This window comes from Crotalus tigris, unplaced genomic scaffold (genome assembly GCF_016545835.1).
Source record: "Crotalus tigris isolate CLP2741 ecotype Arizona unplaced genomic scaffold, ASM1654583v1 scf7180000017614.5298720, whole genome shotgun sequence".
Lineage (NCBI taxonomy): Eukaryota > Metazoa > Chordata > Lepidosauria > Squamata > Viperidae > Crotalus > Crotalus tigris.
In genome coordinates this window covers 4,790,913-4,818,156 of record NW_024096513.1, presented here as the reverse complement: position 1 = coordinate 4,818,156, position 27,244 = coordinate 4,790,913, and the positions used below count along the sequence as shown (strand labels likewise).

The window sequence follows — 27,244 nt, the reverse complement described above, 5'->3', positions numbered from 1 at the left end:
CCATCAAACATCCACATCTGCCTATCCCAGGTCCTGGGTAAGGACTCGATAGGTAGACAAAATGCCAAATCCAGTCTGAACATCTGGCTGACTGTGCGATGATCAATAATAATAATAATAATAATAATAATAATAATAATAATAATAATAATAATAATAATAATAATAAAGTTGGAAGGGACCTTGGAGGTCATCTAGTCCAACCCCCTGCTCAGGCAGGAAACCCTACACCATTTCAGACAAATGGCTGTCCAGTCTCTTCTTAAAAACTTCCAGTGTTGGAGCATTCACCACTTCTGGAGGCAGGTTGTTCCACTGGTTAATTGTTCTAACTGTCAGGCAATTTCTCCTTATTTCCAGGTTGATTCTCTCCTTGATCAGTTTCCATCCGTTGCTTCTTGTCCGGCCTTCAGGCGCTTTGGAGAATAGCTTGACTCCCTCTTCTTTGTGGCAGCCGCTGAGATACTGGAACACTGCTATCATGTCCCCCCTCGTCCTTCTCTTTGTTAAACTAGACATTCCCAATTCCAGCAACCGTTCCTTATATGCTTTAGCCTCCAGTCCCCTAATCATCTTTGTTGCTCTTCTCTGTACTCTTTCTAGAGTCTCAACATTATCCGACATTCTGTCGAATGCTGCTAGTCAGCTGGTGCAAAACTAGTTCGCCCCCTATGGTATGCCATGAGTAGTGCACACACATGAACAAAATGAAGTAGCAATCTTAGGCTGCCAGAAATCTTCTGTAGTAAAAAAAAAAACATTGTAGACTTCCTTGATTATATACGCCATATACTAAAAACAAAAAAACACCACCCCTTTCTGTGTTGTTACTGTCTCTGACAGTTTCCCAGAAAAGAGGGGGGTTGATTCACAGAAAAAGAATCAACTATGCCAACAGATAGTTGCAAACCTTCTCTATTATCTGGGGAAAGACCTGCCTTGATGCGGGATCATAGGAAGACTATTGGGAAAAAAATCAAAATGTCTATGCCCCAAAGTGAGTGGAGATATATTGGTCAAAAATGTAGTAGTTCAGCTAGGCATCCAGAGCATGTGTCATGGCTCCGACAGATGAAACTCTTCAAAGAACTTTGAGGCATTGTTTACCTTAAAGAATCTTTATTCGAGTAGCATAGCATTGGCACTTACATAGGCAAAGCCAAAATCTGAATTCCCCCCCCAGCACAATTCCCTCTTCTAATTAGCAGTCATAAATCACATTCTCCAATTAGTTTGGAATGCAAGCTTTCCCTCCAGTTCTTCAACCCGCCATTTCTTATCTTCTCTTATTTCAAAAACCCTTGGTTCTCACCCTAGTTACAATATTGTTATGTTTAACTAAACTCCCATGCACATTCCTCCTCCCCCCCCCCAGTATCATCTAATTCTAACTCTAATTCTAAGAGTAAAACATAAGGGAAATGGCTGCATCTCCATCTGTTGTCAAAGCAAGAACATCCAATGTTAGCAGGGTTGACAGCATGATCATATGACTGTAGGAGTATGTGCAACCTTTTGTAAGGGCCAGCAGTACTTTACAAAGTGTAAAGCACCCATTCTAAGGCTGTTGTGCAGTAAGTTGAGAAATACCTGTAAAAAAACCTGGATAGAAGCTCATTGTTATACAAAGCTGGTGTTGCTTCCTTCATAAAATATTCATTTCTTGCAGCAAACCACATTTTCTAGTAGGATTCCCACATCTTAAAGTTCCCACGGTATACACGGTATACAAATTAATCTACATGACATAGTTTTTTGTTACTGATGCCTAAGCTGCCCTCTGCTTTTGCAGCGAAGCGCAACTGTAGATTCACTACAGTACCTTTCAAGTCTACGCTGCTTCTTGCATCATAACATTTCCTGCAGAGCATTCTGCGTTTAAGCCTACAACATGCCATTATCTCCTTACAAAAGTAGATATACATTCATATCACCAACCAACACACTTCTGCTGCCACCACAATTTATAAATACATAGCCACTGAACAACGGAGGGGGCATTAGAACTCCTGCTCTTTGTTGATTTATTTGCTAGGTATTCATTTAGCCTTCATTCATGCTTTTTTCTTTAATCATTTAAACTATTTTAATTAAATTCATTGTCATATTTTACTAAAGATTTTAGGAAGGAGCATGCAAGCTAATACAAACTAATAAAGAATGAGAAAAAGAAAAGAAGAAAAAAATCAAAGAAAATGCTAAAAGTGCATGAAAGGAAAAATATATAAAAAGAAAAAGGGAAGAGGAATAGAAATAAAAATAAAAAAGATTTAAAGAAGGGACATCCAGTCTACTTTGAACCAGTTAGAAGTTTAATTATAGATTTACCTCTTCCTCTATGGCTACAACATAATTCTCTTTCTATAATATGTTTTGTGTAAACATCAATACCATAAATCATAAGCTCATTTTTTTCTGTTCCACGTAAAATGTCTACAAGAAGTTTCCAATACACATATATATTACCTCTTCTCTGATCAAAGAAATCAATTTAACCATCTCAGCAAATTTCATCCTCTTCACCAACTGTCCCTCCATTGCAGATAGTGCTCAATCTTTCCATCTTTGTGCATATAATAATCTTGCTGCAGTTATATTCATGCTTCATTTTCATCATCTATAGCTCTACCACTTTCAGCAGTCATCTTCCCATACAATTTATATAACCATCCTTTCATACAATTTGTAGCAATTTACAATCTATAGCTCTACCACTTTTCAAAAATGTATAATTTTTTTCCATAACTCCAGCCAATTCCCATTTGTCATAAATGTTCTCCAAGTCAACAAAAATGCGGTATTTTTCTTAACATTCATATATTTTTCAATGCCTTCTGGAGAGCAAAAAATCTTGTCTGCACAGCCTGACATCAAAACCACTTCCCAAATGTTATTTATTGCCACCCTTTGTACCCAATTAACCAGAATTCTACTAGGTCTCTTCCCAGACATAGTTAATAAAATAGCCCATGTGTAGATTTTCCATTTACTCTCCTTTCTGTGCCTTGCCTTGTATAAAGGAATAACAAGGACATTTCTTCAAGCCCCAGGTACAGTTTTATTCTTCATTTGTCAATTGATTTGATGACATCCAATTCCAAATGACTCTGGGCAGCTCACAATACACCAAACGATATGGAAACAATATATATATATCCTGGTTTTATCAGCAGCCACATGAAAAAGTGCTGCTGAGTTTTGTCCAAACCAGTCCCTTAGATTTTGAAGCCATGATGTTCTTCTTCTGCCTGGACTTCATTTGCCTTCCATATTTCCCTGGAGGATTAAATGGAGTATGCCGTATTTTTCTGGGTGTTGCATCACATGTCCGAAATATTCTAATTTTCATTTTTTAATTGTTTTGATGATTTCCCTTGGCTTTCCCAGGTGGCTGATCACCTCCTCATTTCTGATCTTGTCAATCCAGCTTATACGTAACAGCAGCCTGTAAATCCACATTTCAAATGCTTCTAGTCTGAAATGCTTCTAGTCTTCAGCAAGCCTAAGACTCAATAGGGTGGAGGTAAACAATTGGACACATACGAAGGAAGTGAATGGCCAAAAAAGAGGGGAAAGGAAAATGGTAACTTTGGGAACCAGTGGTGGGGTAATGGACAACCGTGCATGTACAAAGGGGGAGATTGGAGGAAGAGAGGTGAACAACAGAATGACAACCTTAAAAAGTATCAAGAAAACAGCCAATGCGCATCTCCTAGGAATTAAACAAATAAGATTACTGGATGGACCGATGACCAGGAGCCATGCGCAAAACCGGCCAGTGTTATAAAAAGAGACTCCCATTGACCTATTCTTAAGCTCTGATGATGTCGGTAGTGTTAATCGACAAAAGCTCAGCATTTTATTAAACGTTTTTTAGTTTAATTTTATCCTGGTTGTTCGCATCTATTTGTTTTTACTGGTTTCAAATTTTTAATGAAATTATATATATATATATTGTTATGGTTCTGACTAATGAAACACTTCAAAGAACTTCCAGGCATTGATTTTCCTAAAAGTCATTTATTGTTATTATTAATGTCGGCACAGGCATGATGGAGGTTTATGCCACAATCTGAATTCCTCTTGCTGGCATCTAACTTTTCTTGCTAAACCCCTCCCTTATCTTGCAGTCACAAGTCACATCTTCCAATTAGCCCAGAGGGCAGAGATTCACTTCCGTTCCTTTTCCCGGGCTTTTGTTATTTCCTCTCCCTTTTCTCTGTCATCTGAATTAACTCTAAAAATACCAGACAGTTCTGCATATTTTGTCAAAGCAAGACTATTCAATATTAGCAGCGTTGACATCTGTATGAACATGCCTCTGTTCTTGTCTCACAATGTTTTGCCAATGTCCATTGTTGTTCTGAGGCTGAGAGAGTTCCATTATATCGCTGGTCTTTGTAGTCAGATGTTTTATACACTTAGTTTTCTTTATTTTTCCCTTTCAGGTTTAATCTGGAACCCGGGTATGATTTCCTGCACATCTATGATGGGCCCAGCTCACTTAGTCCCCTGATTGGGAGTTTCTATGATACCCAAGTACCAGAGAGGATTGAAAGCAGCAGTAACAACCTCTTCCTGGCCTTCCGGAGTGATGCTTCTGTCAGCAACACAGGATTTGTCATCCATTACACAGGTATGTCTTGTAGAGATGCATGTCATCCTTACTGTTTTCCTTCATGTACCTGCAAGCAGATTCAAACCTCATTTGATTCCGGTGTGTCAGCTGCAAAAAAAAATAAAATAAATCTATTTCTGCATTTGTGAGTGCTTTTAAATATATTGGATAGATATATTGGAATTCAGCTCCGTCTTTCTCCACCCATTGAGCCCACTCTCGTAACCTTTGTGATGATGTGGTTTTGTACCCTGGAATTATAGCTGCTGGAGTCAAGTCCAATAATCAGTTAAAAAGCATGCAATAAAGCTGATGTAATCATTTTTGTTATATGGTAAAGTCTGAAAATTAAGCCCATGTAAGAAAGGAATTAGAAAATATATATATATTTGAAAAAAAAAAGTCATCTGCTAAGTCAGTGCATTATAGGAGTGGGAGGAAATTGTAGAGGTGAGTTACATGTTTTATTTTGCCCTTTTCCCATTCCTTCTCTGTATTAGAGCAATCCAGTCCCTGAGAGCAGAGTGTGCTCTCTTTCTATTCCTTTCTAGCTTTTGGTTTCTGCCCTATTGAAGCACATCAGGTGCAATACTTTCATGCTGCAGAGGGTTTAAAAGATTTGTTTGATACACACGGGAACTTAGCATGCACCAGAGGGAAGGAGGTGGGAGGAAAAACTATTTGTATTTTACGGAGCATGCATTGATCTCATTTTTATCTGTTACCCTTCCCTCTTTCCAACCCTAGTTCATTCAAAATGGAGAAGAAAACTTTTTCAAGTTTTCTTTGTTCTTTGGTTCATGAAACAAACACTCTAACTGATAGAACGTAGGGACATATAGACCTTGCTACAAGAGAGATCATCTTGGCACATCAGTCTGAGCAACTGCCCATGAACAGGAGGTTGATAATGGCAATCTGGCCAGCTGGCATTGCGTTGTCTCTTCACATAGAGTAGTGCCACCACTTTGAGACACTTTGTCATGTCAGAAGAAAGTGACATGGGGTGAATCACCTAACTGAAGCATCTGGCTTGTGATGCCCACACTCCAAATAGACAGAGTTGTGCCCAGCCTTTCTTCTACTTTGCATAGATGTGCAAATAAGTGAATGGTTAAAACAAAGCATGTGCGTGTATGTGCATCTCTCTCTCTCTCTCTCTCTCTCTCTCTCTCTCTCTCTTTCTCTCTCTCTCTCTCTCTCTCTCTCGGTGGGAAACCACAAGGAAATAAAACTCCTAGATGGAAGGCAGTGGCAAAGTACTTTTGTAGAGTTTCTAAGAAAACTACCTAGCTGTGTCTATGTAATCAATGGAGGATAAATTCAAGTAAAGAGATTTTTTTTATGCCTGGATACACAAGCTAAAAATGCTAAGCAGAACCAAATAAAATAAATTCCAAATTGGGTTAAAGTGGTCTTTATGGGGGGGTGGGGTGCAATGTCCTATGAGCCCATTGCTCACCACAACAGGGACATTTAAATTGACTTAAAGATTGCCACAGGTACTAAAACATACTTGAAAATCTCCCAAAGTATTCCTATTAAGATAAAAATCAATGAGATTACCAATGGTAATTTGTTGAAATGACAAAACTCATTCAGTGATATCACTTTTACAATACAGATAGTTCTTGAATTACAATAATTTGTTCAGTTGACTGTTAGAAGTTATGAGAGTCCTGAAAGAAGGACTGGTCCTTGAAGTTTGATGAGATTTTCTGACAGGTTTTGGATAATGAAGTTTGGGAAGCACTACTCTAAACTGTCATAGAGATGATGATCTATGATTGATGTGGTGTAAAGCCATGATTGTGGGTAGCAATGGACTAGGGACATATATTCAAGGGTTATCCTCTTGATGTTCTCCAGAAGTGGTGGAGTAATTCTTTCCAGCAATGGTCCAGGAGGTTCAGGAGGAGCAGATCCTACATGCCTGGAGGGGTTGGGATCTAAGGCTGCTGTAGTGGATGACTAGGACATCCAGCATCATTTTAAGATGGTTATAGGAAGAAAGTACCCTGGGAAAAGACCTTCAAGAAAACACTACATTCAGTGGAGTTTGCGAGCCCTTCCTCTTTCTCTGTCAGTACTTTGATGTGCAATGTGAAGTGTTATTTTATTCCTCTCCAAGTAAGCATCAAGACAGAGATCAAGCCTGTAGCTGAGACGCCTGACGGGGGTGGGAGGCATCGTGTCAAGCCAAAGATGTAGCTGCTGCTTAGATAAAAGACAACTTGGCTCTTCAAAACAACAAGAATAAGTGTAGAGTGATCACAGGAATATAGCAGGACAGAGGATTTTTTTTCTTTTAGCAAAAACTGGCTTCGTAATAAGCTTTAGAATTAAACACTGTGGAAAGAGAAGAACAATTTATTTCCCTGTTTCTCTGACTTATCAGTGGCTTATTGGCATTGATCTATGAAGAATGGCTTTTATGACCTAGCATCATCCAGGCAATCACTCTAGGTCACAACGGGGGGGGGGTAAGATTATATGGTAGATGACTAGCACGCAAACCAACTCAAGCCCTCCCAAACATCTTAAGTAGACCAAAAGACTCAGTAGCTCAGAAGAAAGAAAAAAAAATCAGGAGACATCTACAAAATACAATGTAAGGATTGTAGCATCCCCTTGTGTAGGATACATGGGCAGAAGACAAGCAGAAAGCATCCATGAACACCAACTAGCAGTCAGAAGACCTGAGGAAAATTCCTCAGTTGAACAACACATCAACAGACTTCACCATAGTTTCAACTGGGGAACTGAACATCCTAGACCTAGATCATCTAAGTCCAAAAACACAAGAGAATTCCTGGAAGCCTGGCACTCAGGCAAATCAGCCACCAATCGGCACATCGAAATAAACCTACATACCATTCAAAAGAGACAATCAAAAAGCTAAAAGACCACAAGATCACTTCACCAGCAATCAAAACCCGGATAAGCAGCAATTAACACCAAGATTAATACTAGACCAACAATCCAGCAGTAAACAATACCCCAATCAAGGAACTACTAACTGAGACAAACAATCAAATAGTAAACAGCCTAATCAAGGAACTATCAAGAACACTCCCACCAACATCAGCTGGACAGGCCAGTTGTAGATAAAAAGACAGCAAATTCCACTCTCTTCTAGTACTGATGCTGTTACATAACAAAACACCCAAGCTTAGAGAGCACCAAGGACCCCACAGTTCAAACTATTGCATGTAGACAATATCTTTAGCTGTTGGTGAACTCTTTCTGACAGGAGACTTTTACAGATGTGAGAAGGCCCTGGGCAGCCGAGAAAATAGACTGTGACTATCACCTCCAATGTGAAAACAATACCCTTTTTACAGATCTGAAGGGAAGGCGTGTATTTTTGGAAGTCTCAATCCAGAAATACTTCAGACTCATTTCCCATGTGTCCATCCATCACCTAGAAAACAGAGTTTTGCTAATGGTACAAAAGCAATTTGCAAGGAAATCAGAACGGATGACCTACTTAATGAGGAAATGCTAACAGGACAAGTTTGAACCATTGGAGGAAGAGAGAAAGAAGCTTGTTCTCCTCCTCCTCCTCTTCCTCCTCTTCCTCCTCCTCCTCCTCCTCCTCCTCCTCCTCGCCCTCCCCATGACAATCTAATTCCCAAATATGCTTTCTGATTGTGCCAGGGCCATGCTGTTCACAATTAAAATAAAATATAATAAAAAGTTCTGGTCTTTTAATGAGCAATTTTCAAATGACAAAATCTCTGGATTAATCAAAGCCTCTAATTATATTTTATGCATGAAGAAAGAAGAAAAAAAAGATTACACATGGGAAAGTGAGAAAAAAAAAAACCCACGCATTTGGCTAATTTCTTTGTTTCAAGTCTTGACTGATTTTTTAATATCTCTCTATTTTTTTGTCCGTCTGTTAAAACTGACCACTGTGCTCATCTGCTTAGAAGTAAACCTCATTGAGTTAAAAGAAGCCCCTTCCTTGGCGACAAAACTGTCTGTAATCACCTTTCAATTATCTTGGCTGTGTTGCTCATCAAGTTAAGAGATTTGCTCTGGAAAGGGACCTTTGCTCAGTCGGAGAGATTTTTTATAAATTCTAATACAATCAGCATCTTCTAGGTTAATGTGGGGCAGGAATTTATAGCCCTCGGCCAGCTTTTGCAATTCCTACATTTTCCAAGGTAACTTTCTTAAAGCTGCAGTGCATCAATTTTACTCATGTCACATCTGCTCTATGGCTATGGAGCCAGAACTTCTGGACCCACCATTGACACTGGAATTGAAAGTTGTTTGTTTGTTTGTTTTTCTCCATTGTAATATATATATACACATACATATGTAGGTCTTTGGTTATTCGGGTTTTCTCCCGCATCAAATTGGAAGTGTCTTGGCAACGTTTCGACGAAGTCCCATTCGTCATCTTCGGGATGGTGTTTTCGGCTTCGTGCTTCTAGGATCAAGAAGCCGAAAACACCAGCCTGAAGATGACGAATGGGACTTCATCGAAACGTCGCCAAGACACTTCCAATTTGATGTGGGAGAAAACCCGAATAACCAAAGACCTACATACAAAAACCCGCGAAAACCTCAGAAAACATATATAGAGAGCGTCTGTATCCATAAATAGCTCTTGAAAAAACATGCTTCCTGCTTCTTCCACATCTACCTGGATGCTGTAGATGTTCTTTCTGCTCAAAGCTGTGATGAAGGATTAGCCCAAACTGGGTTCTGTCCACCAATATATTTTTTTCTTGATTTCTGTTTGTCAGATCCCACTCTTTCTTTTCCAACAGTTACTGATGCTTCTGTTGTTGTTTTGAACGATCTCCATCCTGAGTATAATTATACATTATCTTATAGCCTGATTATAATTAAAGCCAGTGCAGATAGCAATTGGCCTGTTCAGAAAAGCAGATTGTTTCCTTGCTGTTTTTCATAAGCAGGGATCCTTAACAAAAGCTATAATTGCAGTTTGGGCTGTTATGTTCTCTTTAAATAATGGAACGCTTTTCACCATATGGCATTCTCCAATATTTCTTGGAATTGAATCCAGGGAGTATCTAAAAGAAGAAAGGCAAAACAATCAAGATGGCTGCTGCAGGTTGTGTGATTGATATCCCGCCCCTTTATTTATTTATTTATTTTGCAAGCATTGCAAAAATTGCAAATACCTCACCGATGTGACTTTGATCATACCACGTTTTTAATAGAAATAAATAATTAAAGTAATTGTTTTCAATTTATAAGTTGATTGATAAAGACGATTTTTTTAAAAAAAAAACAAACTAATAAAATTACAAAATGTATATTTTGAAGCACATTGAAAGAGGATGAAGTATCAATCACATGACCAGCTTGCCTTTTGGACACACAGACACATATACTCCAATCCTGGATCTCAAACAAACATAGACAATGATCTGGGACTGAGTTTCTTTTGGCTTTGAGGCAAGTGTTTCAGACACAGAAGCATGGAAACAGAAATGTGAGAATTTACATTTCCGCAGGTAAATAAAATTTCTGATTGATAGACCCGTGAGGTCTCTGCCTTGGCTAGACATGGCTTAAGACTAGAACCTTTCTTTTCCCCTGAGTTGAAGCAACGAGATTTGCAACGTCCATTCTTGCAACAGGCAGACAGTAATTGGCCTCTGAGCAGGACAAGTCTGGAATTAATAAGCTATTCCACTAACCCTGAATTCAGCCATTCACTCTCCATTTCAGGCTGTAGAGACTGATTTCAAGGGCTGTAAATCTAAGTTTACATGGATTTGAGTATTGGTATTCATGACATCAGTAGCACTAATAACAACAACAACAACAACAACAACAACAACAACCTTGGAGATCATCTAGTCCAACCCCCTGCTCAAGCAGGAAACCCTACACCATTTCGGACAAATGGCTGTCCAGTCTCTTCTTAAAAACTTCCAGTGTTGGAGCATTCACCACTTTTGGAGGCAGGTAGTTCCACTGGTTAATTGTTGTCACTGTCAGGAAGTTTCTCCTTAGTTCTAGGTTGCTTCTCTCCTTGATTAGTTTCCATCCATTGCTTCTTGTCCTGCCTTCAGGTGCTTTGGAAAATAGCTTGATTCCCTCTTCTTTATGGCAGCTATAGGAAGGGCTATAGCTTAAAGATTGATATTGCACCACTGGAAAGATAAATGTATGGCACATTTTACTCAATGGATTGAGGACTTGATTGCACTTGTCACCTACTGCCGATAGATGTTGTATGGATAATGAAATATGGGCCTTGTTATACAAAATACAATAGGTCAAAAATAATAGTTATATCAGTGAATTAGTTATATGTATTCAAATAATAATTGCATTAAATAATTACCCCTGGAACTGTCTATGGAGATTTCCAATAATCCAGATCATGGTTGTCCCAAAGGTGCTTTTCAAAGGCAGGTGGACTTTCTTAGAAACTAGACTTTCTTAAAAGTCCAGTTACCTTTTGAAGAGCATCTTTGAGACTTCAGTAGAACTGTAACTATTTTCTCAGGCCAAAGAAACAAGATTGACATGTGGAATTACTTAAGGGTAGTTTCCCTTATTGTTCTTCACCTATCGGGAGGATCTTGTCAGACTAAAGCAACTATCTGTATAACTATAGATATATTCTGGGAACTACTGTGAACTGCTAGTGAGAAACCAATCTTAACCTCTTCCTGCTGATCAGACTTTCCAAGCTCTGCTGCCTCTTTGCCTTCTGGGAGGCAGCCTCCCCCCCCTCCCCACTTTCTGGGAATCCAGACTACATTCCACCACATTTTTACTGTCACTTGATATACTTTTTTTTCTTTATTGTTATTATTTTTTTTAAAAAAAAAGGCACTTTGCTTGTTTCTTTTTCTTTGATAATGTCTACACTTTCATCTTTACGTGTTGTTCTTTTTTTGTTTGTTTGTTTCTTTTTGTCACTATTTCCAAAACAATAAAAGAATAAATATAGAATTTTGTACCTGGCGTCTCTGGGTTCCTTAATATATCCTTGACTTTATTTGACTTCCTGTATATACCTACTGTAATTTAAAATGGCTGTGTGTGGCTTTTCCAGATAGTGGAACATTTCTTGCTCCACAAAATTCTAGTGGAAATTTTGTGCTCAGGCTAAGAAAACAAGGCTAGAAGTATCAGGAAACTGATGTTCAGATTGTGTATGGGTTGTTATTGTTGTTGTTTTTTCCAGAAAACCCCAGAGAATCCTGCTTTGATCCAGGTCTGATTAAGAATGGGACTCGAGCTGGAAGTGAGCTGAAACTGGGCTCCACAATCACATACTACTGTGACGGTGGTTATGTGATTGAAGGGGTGTCCACTCTGACGTGTGTCATGGGAGGAGATGGGAAACCTGTGTGGAACAAGCCAAGGCCCATGTGCACAGGTAAGCTGGAGGTCTTCTGAATTCAGGTTGAGTGTCGCTCTTCTTCTGATACACATACCTATACATGATAGAGGAGAACTGAACTTAAAAGTGAAATTATGAGAATTGTAGAGTGGCTAGAACAACTTTAAAAAATATATATTTATTTTCCATCTCAGAAATGTTTTGTTTTCCATATCATGTCCCCCAGGCCAACAACCTCATTATCTAGGGCATTCCTTGAAATTCTCCACCATTTGAAATCAATTTCTGTAGAACAACCATTCATTAGGGTTTTATTGCTCCCAGTGTATAATGCAGCATAAGTTATAAAAAATGTATCAGGCACAGGTTGTGCTTAAGATGCATCCTGCAGCATGCCTGCTGCTTATTGCCTATTGAATTAATAGGGTATTCTGGGCCAGCAATCTGGGGAAGAAAAAGGAGGCAAACATCAGAAGCTAACCTCATTTTTCCTTTCTCCGTGTTGTAGCACCATGTGGAGGTCAGTACACGGGGTCGGATGGTGTCGTCCTGTCCCCCAACTATCCTCAGAACTACACCAGTGGACAAGTGTGCCTGTATTTCATCGTTGTGCCCAAAGATTATGGTATATCCCTATTGTTCATGCCTTCTGATCCTTTTCTGGTTGTAGTGTTGATACAGAAAGGTGAGCAGAGGTAATATGAGGCAGGAGTTCTTAATGGCACCATACGGAATGGTGGAATCCGTAGCTGAGTATACAGGGCTTTTCAAGATTCTTCACCAAATTTGCCAGCTGAAACATTATGCGGATAACATCTCTCAATTTATCCTGCAGACAGAAAAAGTCTAAAACAATTTCTCAAAAGGGTAGGGTTATTTCTTAGAATCAGTTTGGGATAGTGGTTAAGACACCAGGTTCAAAACTGGGAGGCCATGGGCATTGCTGTAATCATGAAACCAGCTGGGTGATTTTGGGCCAATCACTTTCTCTCCGCCCCAGGAAGGAAGCAATCATGGCTCTGAAATCATGGCTAGAAAGTGGCAGGCACTTGTTCATGTAATCAGCAAGAGTCAAGGTTGACTTGAAGGTAACAAGAGCTGGTTTGGTATGGTCATGATGGTGCTGGATTAGAAGCCAGGAGATCATGGATTCTAGTCCCACTTTACAGTAGTGGCCAAAATTGTGGAAACCTTTTTGGGAAAAAGTGTATTTTTGAGGTTTGATGGCTAATAACACCACTTTTTTTGGAGTAGTACCATCAAATTATATATCAATGGAAAGATAATTTAATCAAGAATGTAATGCAACATAGTTTGTTCAATTATCTGTACTATGTTCTATGAACAGTTATAGCCGAATAACCAGAAAAAGGAAGCACAACTTGCTTAGGTTGATCTCAGGTAGCTTTCCTTCATCTGATTGTAGCCAATGAGCATGAGTGTTTAGAGAGCCAATCGGGTGTCATCTTGTTTCGGCAATGAGCCAATCAGATCACAGTAGGATTCAGTTATTGATGTCACGTATTGAAGCTGAGAAGCTGAAAAACAAGTTGCATAAATTTGGAAAATAATTTCTTTCAGCTGCTAGTCTCTCTTAGTAACTTGCATTCAGTGTTAAGTTAATTTTGAACCAATACCTGAAGTTCCAGTGACTTTAACTGACACAAATGCATTTGTGCATGCATGTGCCTAAAGCAGACACGTCAAACGTCACGCAACGTATCGGAATTGTTTTGCCATTGCTGGCAATGGGGTGAGCACAGCTTCCGGATGACGTGTCCAGCCCACAGACTGGCAGTTTGACACCCCTGGCCTAAAGCCTTCTTGAAGCTGCTTAGACTCATATCTTGTGGTGGTGGTGGTGGGGAATTATTGGATCATCCTTTCACATCCTTGTACTTTTTAGATGTGGGGAGAGAATTCCTGACATATCCTTATGCTTTTTAGATATGGGGAGAGAATTCCTGACATATCCTTATGCTTTTTAGATATGGGGAGAGAATTCCTGACATGTCCCAACAGACATCTAGAGCAGGGGTCCCCACCCCCAATCCATGAACCAGTACCAAGCCAAGGCATATCAGCAACCGGTCCACACAAACAAGCAAAGCCCCATCTTTGGGATGCAGTCAGCACACAAAACCACACGCCCTCCAGTCTGCGGAAAAACCTCTTTCCACCAAACCGGTCTCTGGTGCCCGAAAGGTTGGGGACCTCTGTTCTAGAGAATAACAATTTGCTTGGAATTAAGTCCTTCTTTATACAGTATCTTTCTTGATTTTTCTTGCCAGACATTCCACTGAATGACTAATAAGATGGTTTTGTTTTCCCCTATAGATTGTGAATTATGCATATGCCATTAAAGAATTTTACAACTTCAAGGAGCTTTAGTGCTTTGGCATAAAACTGCATAGAAATCAGTACCACAAACGTTTTTGATACATGGCTGTATGTTTCCTCTTCTAGGCCCTGACATTGTTTGTAGCTGGTTCAATATGTTACTAGCTAAAGGTCCATTAGCTTCAGTAAGGGTGGAAAAATAAAATCGCAGAGCTGGCAAGGATCATTGAAATGTCTTGATCAATGGAGAAATCCAAATTAACCACCACCCCCCAGGTGAAAGTCCATTTTTGAACATACATATGGACACATCTAGGTGAAGTGGAGCCTACCACTCCCTGGATCATTGCTTCCATTGCCAAATTTCTCTTACTGTCAAGAAGACTTTTTCCCCTAGCATTCGGCAAGAATGAGCCTAGATATGATAAATTTGATATCAGTTTTATTACAAAAAAACTCTATTAGTATTTGAGCATCCTTGAGTCTCTTTTTATAGAGCTAAAGTGAAATCCAAGTTTTAAAAATTAAGAGATGAAATATATTTTAAAAACCTGCAAAGGGTCGTAGTCTCAGTTTTTCACAGCTTGCACATTTTCTCCTATTCCCAGGTATGAAATTTATTATAACGTCACGATTAAAATCTGGCAAGGCTATCATACAGCAGAGGGAAAAAATGTGTCAATGCCAACCTTGACTCACTGATTACCATTTGGCCATTCTCAGTAATGAGCAATCAGTGAGTCTTTTTTAAAATTATTATTTTTCCCATATTATTTATGTCTTGCTTGTTACTCGTAGGAAAATCCCAAAGCAGGAATATAGCTCATTTTAAAAATAGTTGCAATTAAACATAAATAATTCAGTTTCAAATGTGTGTCCTGCCACCTCCCATTGGTTGGAACCATAAATTCCTATGACTCAAGGTCAAACATGCTTTGATTCAGAATCAAATAAAACCAGACCAGAAAATGCAGCTATATACTTATTAAACATATGAACCAACAGATTGGATGAATAAACTAGTGCACTGCTGTAGCCAAACCAATCCAAAACGGGGTGAACTTAAATCCAAGTCAAAGTTGACCTTCACATTTGTATATTTCTAATACTTCCTGCATTCATCCTTTCCCTTCTTGAATTGCTGAAGATACCAACAGGACAAGCAAAGGTAGAGTTTCAGAAACAGAACAACAGCGGATAATATCCCAAATTGGTCCATTGACTGCAACGTGCTGGAAGTTGTCAATATTTCCAATGACTCTTCTTGCGCAGAAGGATGAAACCTCAGAGCTTCAAACTGCTGTTATAATAGAATAGAAGAGAGTCTTTCATAATCCTACTGGTTTCAGTATATAAGTGGCCCTTATCTAGTTGTAGGTATTCAAACTCTAAGGAAAAGCGACTTTTCTAAAAGAGTCCACCAAATTTTAAGCCAGTTTCTTCCCCTCACTGCTCCATCCCTTCTCATTTGACCCTCCCCCCCTCTTTTCTTGGTCATGTTCTGTGGGGGTCAAATTCTATTAAGCATATTAGTCCACATTGAAGTGGCATTTAATAATAGTAATAGTAGTAAAGTTGGAAGGGACCTTGGAGGTCATCTAGTCCAACCCCCTGCTCAGGCAGGAAACCCTACACCATTTCGGACAAATGGCTGTCCAGTCTCTTCTTAAAAACCTCCAGTATTGAAGCATTCACCACCTCTGGAGGCAGGTTGTTCCACTGGTTAATTGTTCTCACTGTCAGGAAGTTTCTCCTTAGTTCTAGGTTGCTTCTCTCCTTGATTAGTTTCCACCCGTTGCTTCTTGTCCTGCCTTCATGTGCTTTGGGAAATAGCTTAATTCCCTCTTCTGGGATAAATTTGGAAGAGGGAATAAATTTATATACATCTGCTAACTTCAGCATTTGGTCAAATACATACAGAAAGGGGGATATCATGCAGAATAAAAATATATCACGCAGAAGAAGGCCAAGACATATTCTGATCACAGAAAGGAGGTTTATAACAATCATTTTAATTCATGGAGGATAAATATTGATTGAATGTTAGGAAAAAGCTCTGAACTGTAGGAGCAATTTGACAGCTGAACCAGCTCTATCACTGGAGGTTTTTAAGAACAGGCTGGACAGTCACCTGTCTGAGACAGTATAGGTTCTCTGGCTTGAGCAGGGGGCTGGACTAGAAGACCTCCAAGGTCCCTTCTAGCTTCTCTTCTCTTCTCTTCTATTCTATTCTATTCTATTCTATTCTATTCTATTCTATTCTATTCTATTCTATTCTTCATTCCTTCTGTTCTGTTCTGTTCTGTTCTCCTATTCTATTCTATTCTATTCTATTCTATTCTATTCTATTCTATTCTTCATTCCCTCTGTTCTGTTCTGTTCTCTATTCTATTCTATTCTATTCTTCATTCCTTCTGTTCTGTTCTGTTCTGTTCTGTTCTCCTATCCTATTCTATTCTATTCTATTCTATTCTATTCTATTCTATTCTATTCTATTCTATTCTATTCTATTCTATTCTATTCTATTCTATTCTATTCTTCATTCCTTCTGCTCTGTTCTATTCTATTCTATTCTATTCTATTCTATTCCAGATAACTGGTAAATTGCCCTTCAATTTGCAGGGGAATTCTGGGTGAGAAATGCAGGCTGGGAAATTCTGGGAGTTTAACTCCACATATCTTAAAGGTCCTAAGGTTGAGAAAAGCTGATCTCTCACATGGGTGCTGGACAGTAAGATGAGCGGCATATATATATAATAAATAAAATAAATAAATGACAGGGATGCTTTAAATAGGACTCCAGAACCGGTCAGAGAGTTGGATGCAGTGCATTAATAGCCCCTTCTCAAAATCTTGGGGCTCAAGCACCTTTACACGTCTCTCAGCTCCATTTTAGCTTCAGTTTTGCCAACACAAGGGCATCAATCTGGTCTCATAGAGAGTGATGATCAATGTGTGCACCTCCTCCTATGTTTAAATGGCCCACCTTTATTTATTTCTTTCCTTCTGATAGTGGTATTTGGCCAGTTTGCCTTCTTCCAGACAGCTCTCCATGACATCATTGAAGTACATGATGGTCAAAACCAACATTCCCGCCTCCTCAGTTCTCTCTCTGGTTCTCATACAGGTAAGGAGAGGTTCTGCCTGTTTCTTCCTCCTCTGGGTAAAAAAGCTTCCTAAGAAATGTCCATCAAAAACTGTACGCATGCCTTTGATTATGTAATTGTTAAAAAACCATGCTCTGTATGTTCAGTCTATTCCAGGGATAGGCAACCTTGGCTCTTTTATGACTCGTGGACTTCAACTCCCAGAATTCCCGAGCCAGCATAGCTGACTCAGAAATTCTGGGAGTTGAAGTCCACGAGTCATAAAAGAGCCAGGTTTGCCTACCCCTGGTCTATTTGTTCCCTTCCACCTATTCCTGCTTTGATATCAGTTCTGTGATGGCTATTTGCGTGTGTTCTTTGTGGTCGTCTAAAACGTTTAGCCTTGGCGATTTCCAGCTCAATCCACAGGGAAAAGGGAAGTCATTCCACCATTGCTATATGCTATAATTTCTCATAAATCAAAATTTTTACCTTACTGGAGTTTAATTTACCTAATTTGAAGGTGTGCCATTCATAAAATGTAGGTGGCAATGTGGTCCCAAAGCCTAGTAAAGAACTAAGTCAAGGTGTCTTATTTTATTGCATTTTTGCTAAAGGTTTGTTTCTTTCCTCCTTTCCTAGGTGAATCCTTGCCTCTGGCTACCACCAACCAAATATTGATCAAATTCAGTGCCAAAGGGCAGGTTACAGCCAAAGGCTTCCATTTTGTCTATCAAGGTACGTGAGGGGTCTGGAAATAACTCTGCTGACTGTGACAGTCAAATAAAAATAGAGCATAAGCACTCCAGAAATAATAGGGAAGATTGTGGCCCGAAGTTTTCTGAATGGAGAATATGCCACGCTGCAATTTACAGTGACTTTAAATGTAAACTCAGAAGTCTTCTGGGCTCAGACATAAAATCTTTTTTTTTTAAAGACATTTTATTGGTTTTTTTAAATTCTTAAGCAAAAAGTACTCAGGACCCACCATGATGGTTGAGTGGTCAAACATTCAAAAGTAAAAATATATATAAACAACACAACTCAATAAATTTCACTATCCCCTCTCTATTCCCCTCAGTTAACACAATACATTTAAATATTCCATTTCTATTTTAAATTTCTATGACTATTAAACCTGTATTATAACTGTATCAGTTTACAATTACAATAGTTTAAATTTAAAACAAAAATTTATCAGTTCTAATTCTTAATCTCTCACATCCCTCATTTTATCACCAAACTCATTTATTTCTTCTTCCACTACACAATAGATATCTTAATAGCTATAAAATATTAATCAGCCCTATATATATGTAATCCCAAAGTTAATCCATCTCTTTAAAATAACAAAATAATATTAAACCTTAATTCATTCATATTCATTAAACAAAGTTCAAATTTTCTCCAACTTATCATGCCTTATCATGTCTTTGTTGAGAAATCCATCCTAGTAAAATCTTATTGCATCAGTTTTTCCTTTAAATTGTCAACCTCTCCTGACATCCCCCTGTTTACGCAGTGCATGTTCAAGTGAAGAAAGCACTTGAATTTTGCTAATCAGAGTTTATGTCTTAGGCTTTAATCTGAATTTAAGCAATGTCTGATAGAATTGGAATGGAAATTCAGTAGAAGAGGAATGAATTTTAAAAAAAAAAAAAATCCAAAAATCAGTTTGGTCAGTTTGTTAGATATGAGAACTCAGCAGAACTTTATTACAGATCCCACTGATTTACTTTGCTAGTCTTAAAAAAATGCCGTAAAGCTCCATCTATGCTTCTCATTTATAAAATTATAGCCCTTTGTAATATAAATAAGAAACTACAGAGTCCTCAGAACAAATGGAAACTATTTTAGTAGTTCTCCATTACACCAAGCAAATCTTTTTTTCCAGCAACCCCTGTCTGGAAAAGAATTGTGGGTACAGAACTAGGTCTGTGTTGAAATTGTTCCATTGTCACAATCTCTCTTGAGACTCAGGGTTGACAGTGACCAGTGACCTCCTTCAGCACACACATCTACATTTTGATGAGATAACAACAATAATGACAATGCTTAGATGAGGAACAAACCAACTTCCATCCCCATCTTTATTTCCAAAGTCGTTGATAGCCACCAAATGTAGCTGTAAGGATGTAGGGAGTGTCCTACAAGGGCCAGAAGGGTTAGCAAGTAATATTGAGGTGAGTAGATGTTGGTACATGTTTATGTCATCCACTGAAGCCATTTTGTGAGTGAGCCAGCATCGTCTCCTGACAGCTATGTGATAAGAGTACATGGTCAAAATTTTAAGTAGAAAAAGATTAGACACTCCAGAACTAGGAGAATTCTCAAAAACAAAAAAAATATTACATTGCAGCCTTGTGGATAGGATTCAGAGCATATGGATAGCCATCACCCAGGGTATATCTCTATAGGTTTAGTTTGGCAAGAGTCTGTCTATTGTATGTAAGCAGGTACAGAACTGAAAACTCTGGATGTTTGGCTGAGCCTGACAGTGATCAAGCATTGAGAAGGAAATGGACTAAATGAGTTGAGATGTTCCTTCCAGTTCTGTGGTTTAGTGGTTCCGTGACTCCCACTTGAGAACTGACAGAGAGATCTTGTGCAAAGAAAGCAAAGACAGCCACGCTCAACTCTAAACAAGCCAGCACTTCAGGGACATGATAGCAGTGTTCCAATATCTCAGGGGCTGCCCCAAAGAAAAGGGAGTCAAGCTATTTTCCAAAGCACCTGAAGGGCGGACAAGAAGCAACAGATGGAAACTAATCAAGGAGAGAAGCAACCTGGAACTAAGGAGAAACTTCCTGACAGTGAGAACAATTAACCAGTGGAACAACCTGCCTCCAGAAGCGGTGAATGCTCCAACACTGGACGTTTTTAAGAAGAAACTGGACAGTCATTTGTCCAAAATGATATAGAGTTTCCTGCCCGAGCAGGAGGTTGGACTAGTTGACCTCCAAGGTCTCTTCCAATTTTATTATTATTATTATAAGTTTCAAATGTCAGTAGCCACCCTAGTGACCATAACTACACTGCTTTTTTTTCAAGTGGAAAATATCCAGAGGCTGACCCCTCACCATCTCTTTCCCTCCTAAATAGGCTGCTTTTGTGAGTATATGCTAAGTACCTTCCTGGGTTTCCACCAAAAGCCTCTCTTGAAATGCTACTTTTAGATTCTTTGAACAAGCTTTACTTTTTTCACAGATTTTTGTTTTCTCCCCCCCCCCAGGATGTTTTTCAAAGGCTTCAATGGAAACTCCTAATAAATTACACATCTGGTATGCCTGATGTTCTCCAGAGGGGATAAGAAAAAGGCCCTTGAGAGTGATTCTCCAGAAGGACCTCAGCAGCAAAGTTGCCCCTTGGAAGTGTGTGGGGGGGGTTTGATTTAGAGCAAAGTGTGAGCCACCCCAGAGAAGCTCAGTTTGGATTCCTTCTGATGCTTTGTCTGCCTAATCAGAGAGCCATTCAATCAACACCCAGCCTGTTTTGGAAAACATATTTTGATAGCAATTTTTAATGATTTAACTAGACATTGAAGAAGTCAAATGAGAATTTCCTCCCTTCCTCCTAAATGTAATTGCAAGCTCCCATCCCTGCAGTTCTTGCTGATTGCCTTTCTATAAGAAATTGCAATGGAAACAGGCGTTTCCTAATTCTTATGCCTGACCTTCTTAAGCTCACATCAGATTCATCTCTTATTTCATCCAAATGGTCCTCAAGTCTTTACCACGCGCAGCAAATGTATCACTTTGGTTTGGGATAGATACTCCTCGACCTACAAACCATTCCTTTAAGTACCGTTCAAGGTTACAACAGCACCGGAAAAAAGTGACATGATTGGTCCTCACACTGATGACCATTTCAGGCCATATCATGGGATCAAAATTCGGGTGCCTGGCAACTGGTAAATAAATATATGATGGTTGCTATGTCCTGGGATCTCACAATTGCCATTTGTGACTTTCCCAACCAGCTTCTGACAAGTAAAGTCAATGGGAGGAAGCCACATTCACTTAATGAGTGCAAGATTCACTTGAGAGCTGCAGTGATTTTTCCTAACAACCATGGCCAAAATGGTTGTAAGATTGGGTGTGACACACTTAACAGTTGCTTTGCTTGGCAAAGGAAATTCTGGTCCCAGTTTTGGTTGTGAGTTGGAGATTACCTGTACATACAAGGTAATGGTTGTAAAAGAGAAAAAAACACCTGTTTTTGGCTTTGGAACAAGACAGTATCACTTGGACATGATCTCAGAAAACTCTTATGTCAACGCTGCTAACACTGGATATTCTTGATTTGACAAAATATGAAGAGGCAGCCACTCTCTGTATAAGCTGTGTGGTATTTTTAGAGTTAAATTAGATGATGCTGGGAGGGGAGGAGAAAGAATGTTTGTGGGGATTAGTTAAGATAACAAACCACAGGCTACAGAAGGAAGGGAAACTTTGCCCTTCAAACTGATTGGAAAATGTGATTTATGACTGCAAATTAGAGGAGGGAAATATGCTGGAATATTATGTGCTCAGGGGAGGGGAATTCAGATCTTGGCATTCACCATGCTGTGCCGACACTTTGTTTCATGATTAAAGACTTTTTAGGATAAACAATGCCTGGAAGTTCTTTGAAGTGTTTCATTAGTCGGAACCTTGACATCAAGTTTCAAATCCAGAAAGAACAACTGCAAATTTCCTGCTTTGCTTTTGTCTTAGAATCACAAATGTAATCTGGGCTGAACTCAACCTATCTTCCAGTCAACAGAAATATTGGCCAGGGGGATGGTGGGGTTTTTTTTGGGGGGGTGCTGTTTTGTTTTGTTTTTAAGCAACTGCGTGGCAAACAGTTGAAGCTAAAAACAGGTTGTGCATTATTGTCTCTGCAAACAGCCGGGAACTTGAGTCCAGCCAAGAAGTAACAGCAATGGATTTACTTGAAGGCCACTTATAAATAATAAAGCAGCAGCAAAGACACACTTCTTAGGCTGCTGACTTGAGTAAATGTTCCATAAGACAACATCTACACTTAAGCATATACGTATCACGGTGTCACCTGTCCACAAAGACTCTTTTTTTTAGATACATCATTAGATAAGTGTTGCCAGATCTGATTAATCCTGTATTATGGCCACCTTGACCAAAGTGATACCTTTCTCATCCATCTTGTAATCTGCCTCTGGTTACTTGGGTGTCGTAGAAGACCTCATTCCACAATGAGTGAGAAGCTCACAGAATGCCTTCTTCTTGACAAGGGATCAAAAATACACCCTAACCAGATGACAGGAGGCAAGCATGGTTTTACTTGCCAAGAAAATCCACAATATTTACTAAATATAGGGAATTACATATGAGGCACGTTGCCTGGGCCAGCAGTTGTTGATTCTAAATGAATCTCGGTTTCAAATCTATCTCTAATTTCTAAACTTAAGTCTCACTACACAAAGAACTAGGCCAAATAATAAGGATGTGCTTGACTAATTCGCTCTCTCTCTCTCTCACACACACACACACACACAAACACACACACACACAAAGAGAGAGAGAGAGAGAGAGAGAGAGAGAGAGAGAGAGAGAGAGAGAGAGAGAGAGAGAGAGAGAGAGAGAGAGAGAGAGAGAATGTCCTCTCTCTGCAGCAACAGCATTAGACTAAAATCTGTTTCTGCAACTTTATTGACTACTGCAATTCTGTTTTTCTTTTCTCTAAAAAAGTCAAATTTGGGGATCATGTTGCTTAAAACAGCACAAAGTGCACTGTTTTATCCTGAACTTTAGGGGTAAACTTTCAAGATGGAAATTTCATTCTGCAGTCAGAACAACTGAAATGCTTATTTTGAACTCTGAATATTTTGTCTCTTGTGTGTGGACAAATGTCTGTATCCATCTACTCTTTCCGTAGCCCTAAGCCTCAGTACCCCACCTCTTATCCACTTCATGGGGTTTTTTTATGGCAGAATCAATCATTACCTACTTATCATCTGTTTCGGTGCCATAATTGACCAATGAAATTGATACACAGCAGATAAAATAGGCAAAGAAAGAACTCAATAAAATCTGGTCCTGAGAAGGAATTATTTCAGATACTATGTGCATTATAGGTGATGTTCTAGCTGACTTCTAACTTTTAGCTCTTATACAAAAGCATCTGCTTACCAAGCCTCTAATGTTCTTAATTTAAAACATAAATAAACACCGGACTCTTTGTTTACCTTTATGTTCTCCATAGTGTCACTTAGATTCAGCACTAAATTTCAACTGCAGAAGGTCCTGATGTTTATTTCTGGAATGGACTGATCTTCCCTAAAAAAAAAAAAAATCAGAAAAAAATGGGAAAAATAAGGACTTAATCTTTTAGATATTGAGAGTAATTTTTCTAATAACTTTTGCTATTTATCATATGACGCTCCGTATGTTTTGCCTCTGGGAATTTTGCTGGAGGATGAAGAAAAGGTCATGTTTCACTGCCTTGCCTGGAAATAATGATAAAGACAGTTTCAACACAGGCTACAACACAAGGACACTTTTGAAGTCCATGTTTTACCCTTGATCTCTTACAAGAAGAGTTTATTTGAAGAGCTTGAAAGCCAAGCTCAATGAACAAGCTTTCCATTGAGTTCAGTATCTATCCTGCTCCATACTGTTCTCTTTTCTCTGCCTTTTGAAGCGGTTCCACGAACCAGTGCCACCCAGTGCAGTTCTGTGCCAGAGCCCCGCTACGGGAGACGGATTGGCAGCGATTTCTCGGTGGGGGCTGTGATCCAGTTTGAGTGTATTGCTGGATATGCCCTCAAGGGGTCCCACAGCATTGAATGCTTGACGATGCCTGGAACTCTTGCCCAGTGGAACACTTCGGTGCCTACTTGTCTTGGTATGTATCTGCCAAGGACTGAACTGCCCGATACGTTGTGCGACATCATGTGACATGGCGAGTTTGACAGGCCTGCATTAGATGTACATCCCTAATCAAGGGGACCCATAACATGCCCTGCCTCCCCTTCCCTGTTATATTCAAACAATATAGGAGGAGAACCATGCTAGTCTACGGTAGCCCAGAATTTAAAAGTCTGGAAGCATCTTTGTTGGTCTTAACTGGTGCTACCAGACTTTTATCTCCAAACAAGGGAGGGTCACCGTAGCAAAAGCAGTATGTGGAAGGTTGTCTTCTTCAAAGTGGAAAGGCAGGTTATGGTACCTGGGTTACGTGCCGAAGGAGGATCATGACGTGAAGCAGCAACTGTCAGTCAGAAGAACAGTGATTATGTCTGTGTGCAAAAGATGCCGAGGTGAATGGAAATTATGGATTGTCTTTTGGCTTTTTTGAATACATGGCAACTTATGCAACGAAAATCAAAACCTGCCCTTGGGTTTTAGGGTGGGGGAAGCTAGGCATTTGAAAGAATAATCGGATAATAATTCTGGGGAGTAGAAATGGGTACCTAACTGCCATTCATGAGTAGAATGATTTCAGTCTCAAGTACTGGTGATGTAACACAGACTTTGTTGTCTGTTTCAGTGCCTTGTGGTGGAAACTTAACAGAGCGAAAAGGCACCATTTTGTCCCCTGGATTCCCGGAGCCCTACTTGAACAGCCTCAACTGTGTGTGGAAAATAACTGTCCCTGAAGGTGCTGGAATTCAGGTAAAGCACGGTTGTGAAGAATGGCTAGGTTGACAAGCCAGCCCGGGATCGGGAAGAAAGGATTTGAACAAAGACTGCTCTCTGTCTTTCTTTCAGCTTGTAGCCTAGCCAAGAAGTCAAGATGTTGGTCTTCAAATCTATTTTCCCTCTGTTAGCCTAGTTATTGATAAAACGACTATCCAGGATTTAATTCTGTATGAAAGCACTGATGTGTCAAGTGTCAAGGAGACTATTTATCTCACAGAAGACATTGTAGGTTGGAGGGCTATGTCTATGGCAACTGGAGAGTCAGAAAGGATCTGATAGCATCTTTTCTGGCTAATAGAAATTTTGTTAGAGGGCATGAGCTATGCAGCTCACTTTGTCAGATGCAAAATCTGATAGCAAGGTTCTTCTTTTGATGGCCCCGCTAGCTCAGATTTGAAGATGGAAAGCAAAGCGTAGGATAGAAATTCTTTCTCACTAAGCAGTCTGTGCAGCAGTCTGCCAGTTTTAAAAGCACTGATGACCACTGCTGTGCTCAGGTAATTGGGAGAACTGGAGATACTCTTAGTTAACAGAAGTACCCGCCCTGCTGCCTCTCTTCCTAAACTAACCAGACATGTCACTGGATAATGGTCAGCTCCTTGTCCTGAAGGATTTGAGGTTGCCCAGTCAAGAACAGGTCAATATTTCATGTCTTCTATGGCAGAGTTCCCCAACCTTTTGAGCACCAGGGACCAGTTATGTGGAAATAAGTTATTCTGCAAACCGGAGAGTGTGTGGTTTTGTGTGCTGCCTGCATCCCATGGATGGGGCTTTGCTTGTTTGTGCAGACTGGTTGTGGTATGCCGCGGCCCGGTAAGGTCCACAGACCTGGGGTTGGGGACCCCTTTTCTATTACAAGTAGGGACCTCTCCCAGGTGGATGTGACTCCATGCTTACAACAGGGCATATGTTTAAATATCCTATCTGACAATTGCATGCAAACGGTTTTCCATTGAGCTGGTTGACTAGAAGCTCTGTGCCATCTAAGAGATTTATGTCTTAGGTCAGTGGTTCTCAACCTGTGGGTCGGGACCCCATTTGGGGTCAAACGACCATTTCACGGGGGTCACCAAACAACGCAGTCCACCATTTTTTCCCCCTTTTCTTTAGCTGTGCTACTCCCTTTTATTCTATTGGCTTTTGAAAGCCAATAGAATAGACTCTCTTGAATAGAGTCTAATTCTATTGGCTTTCAAAAGCCAATAGGAATTGTCCAGGCTGTCTCTGCCCTGCTGAGCCCGCCAAAAGTCCCATTCTGCAAACGGTGCTGCACCAGTTGAGTAGTCCTTGACTTACGACCGGTTGGGGGTCGCGGCATTAAAAAGGTTGAGAAGCACTGTCTTAGGTGAAGGATGTGAAAATATGATTATCAGATTATCAGTTACGATGGAATGGGATGGGATGGAACAGGACAGAAAGAAGATTCCACAGCTTTGTGGTTCAAAAATCAAGGACTACCTATCATAAATTTCTGCCTTTGGGAGAAGGATGGGCTTGATCTTCAAAGTCAATTCTACCCCTTATCTTCCATCATTATTAGTTTTTTTTTTTTTTTTTTTTTGGTGGAAGAGAGCAGTATTGTCTTCAAGCTATTTTATTTAACTATGTGCGAGAGTGCTAGTGGTCATCCAAGATTGCTAAACATGAAAGCTGATGCCCGAAGAAAAACGCGGAACCTTCAGAAAGGTTTGTCTGAGATAAAAGCCGCAGATACTTTCATTTCTGAAAGAAATGATCTGATAGCAGAAGCTTCCCTGCTTGGCGTCCTTTAGGATTCCATATCCATAATTGACTAGGCAATTAGGAGAGTAAAAACCCTCCATCTGGAGGTCTTCAGGTTGGGAAAAGTTGTTATGGAGAAATGTGGGATATATAATTATATTACTTTTATTAAATCTTTGCTCGCTGAGGACTACATAGTTTGAAGAGTAGTATGTACTACTAGCATCATACACAACATGAAGCTTTTTCAAATGAAATGTATACAGTGAGGGAGCTGGTTCTTTGAAACCGATGATAAGTTGCTAAAGTTTTTGGATTTTTAGTAGGAATAATTTGGTCTGATCCAACTGCAGGACCAATTGCAGTTCTTTAGAATATCTATATTTAAGGGAGGGAAAATCCTGCTTTGCTTCAGTAGCCTGGCAAAAGAGACGGCACCAATTAGCGCCATAACAGGATCGTTTTGCAG

The 27,244-nt window shown here is 39.6% G+C and overlaps 1 protein-coding gene across 1 annotated transcript in view; it reads left to right on the top strand.

Moving 5' to 3' along the window:
* Positions 1 to 27,244, top strand: part of CSMD2 (CUB and Sushi multiple domains 2) — a 356,715-nt gene that overhangs the window by 232,295 nt on the left and 97,176 nt on the right. Inside the window, exons 26-32 of the mRNA XM_039329926.1 lie at positions 4,449 to 4,636; positions 11,808 to 12,002; positions 12,475 to 12,591; positions 17,320 to 17,433; positions 18,035 to 18,130; positions 24,053 to 24,256; positions 24,902 to 25,026. Of these exons, the coding sequence (XP_039185860.1) occupies positions 4,449 to 4,636; positions 11,808 to 12,002; positions 12,475 to 12,591; positions 17,320 to 17,433; positions 18,035 to 18,130; positions 24,053 to 24,256; positions 24,902 to 25,026 (1,039 nt within the window). The remainder of the gene's footprint in view (positions 1 to 4,448; positions 4,637 to 11,807; positions 12,003 to 12,474; positions 12,592 to 17,319; positions 17,434 to 18,034; positions 18,131 to 24,052; positions 24,257 to 24,901; positions 25,027 to 27,244) is intronic.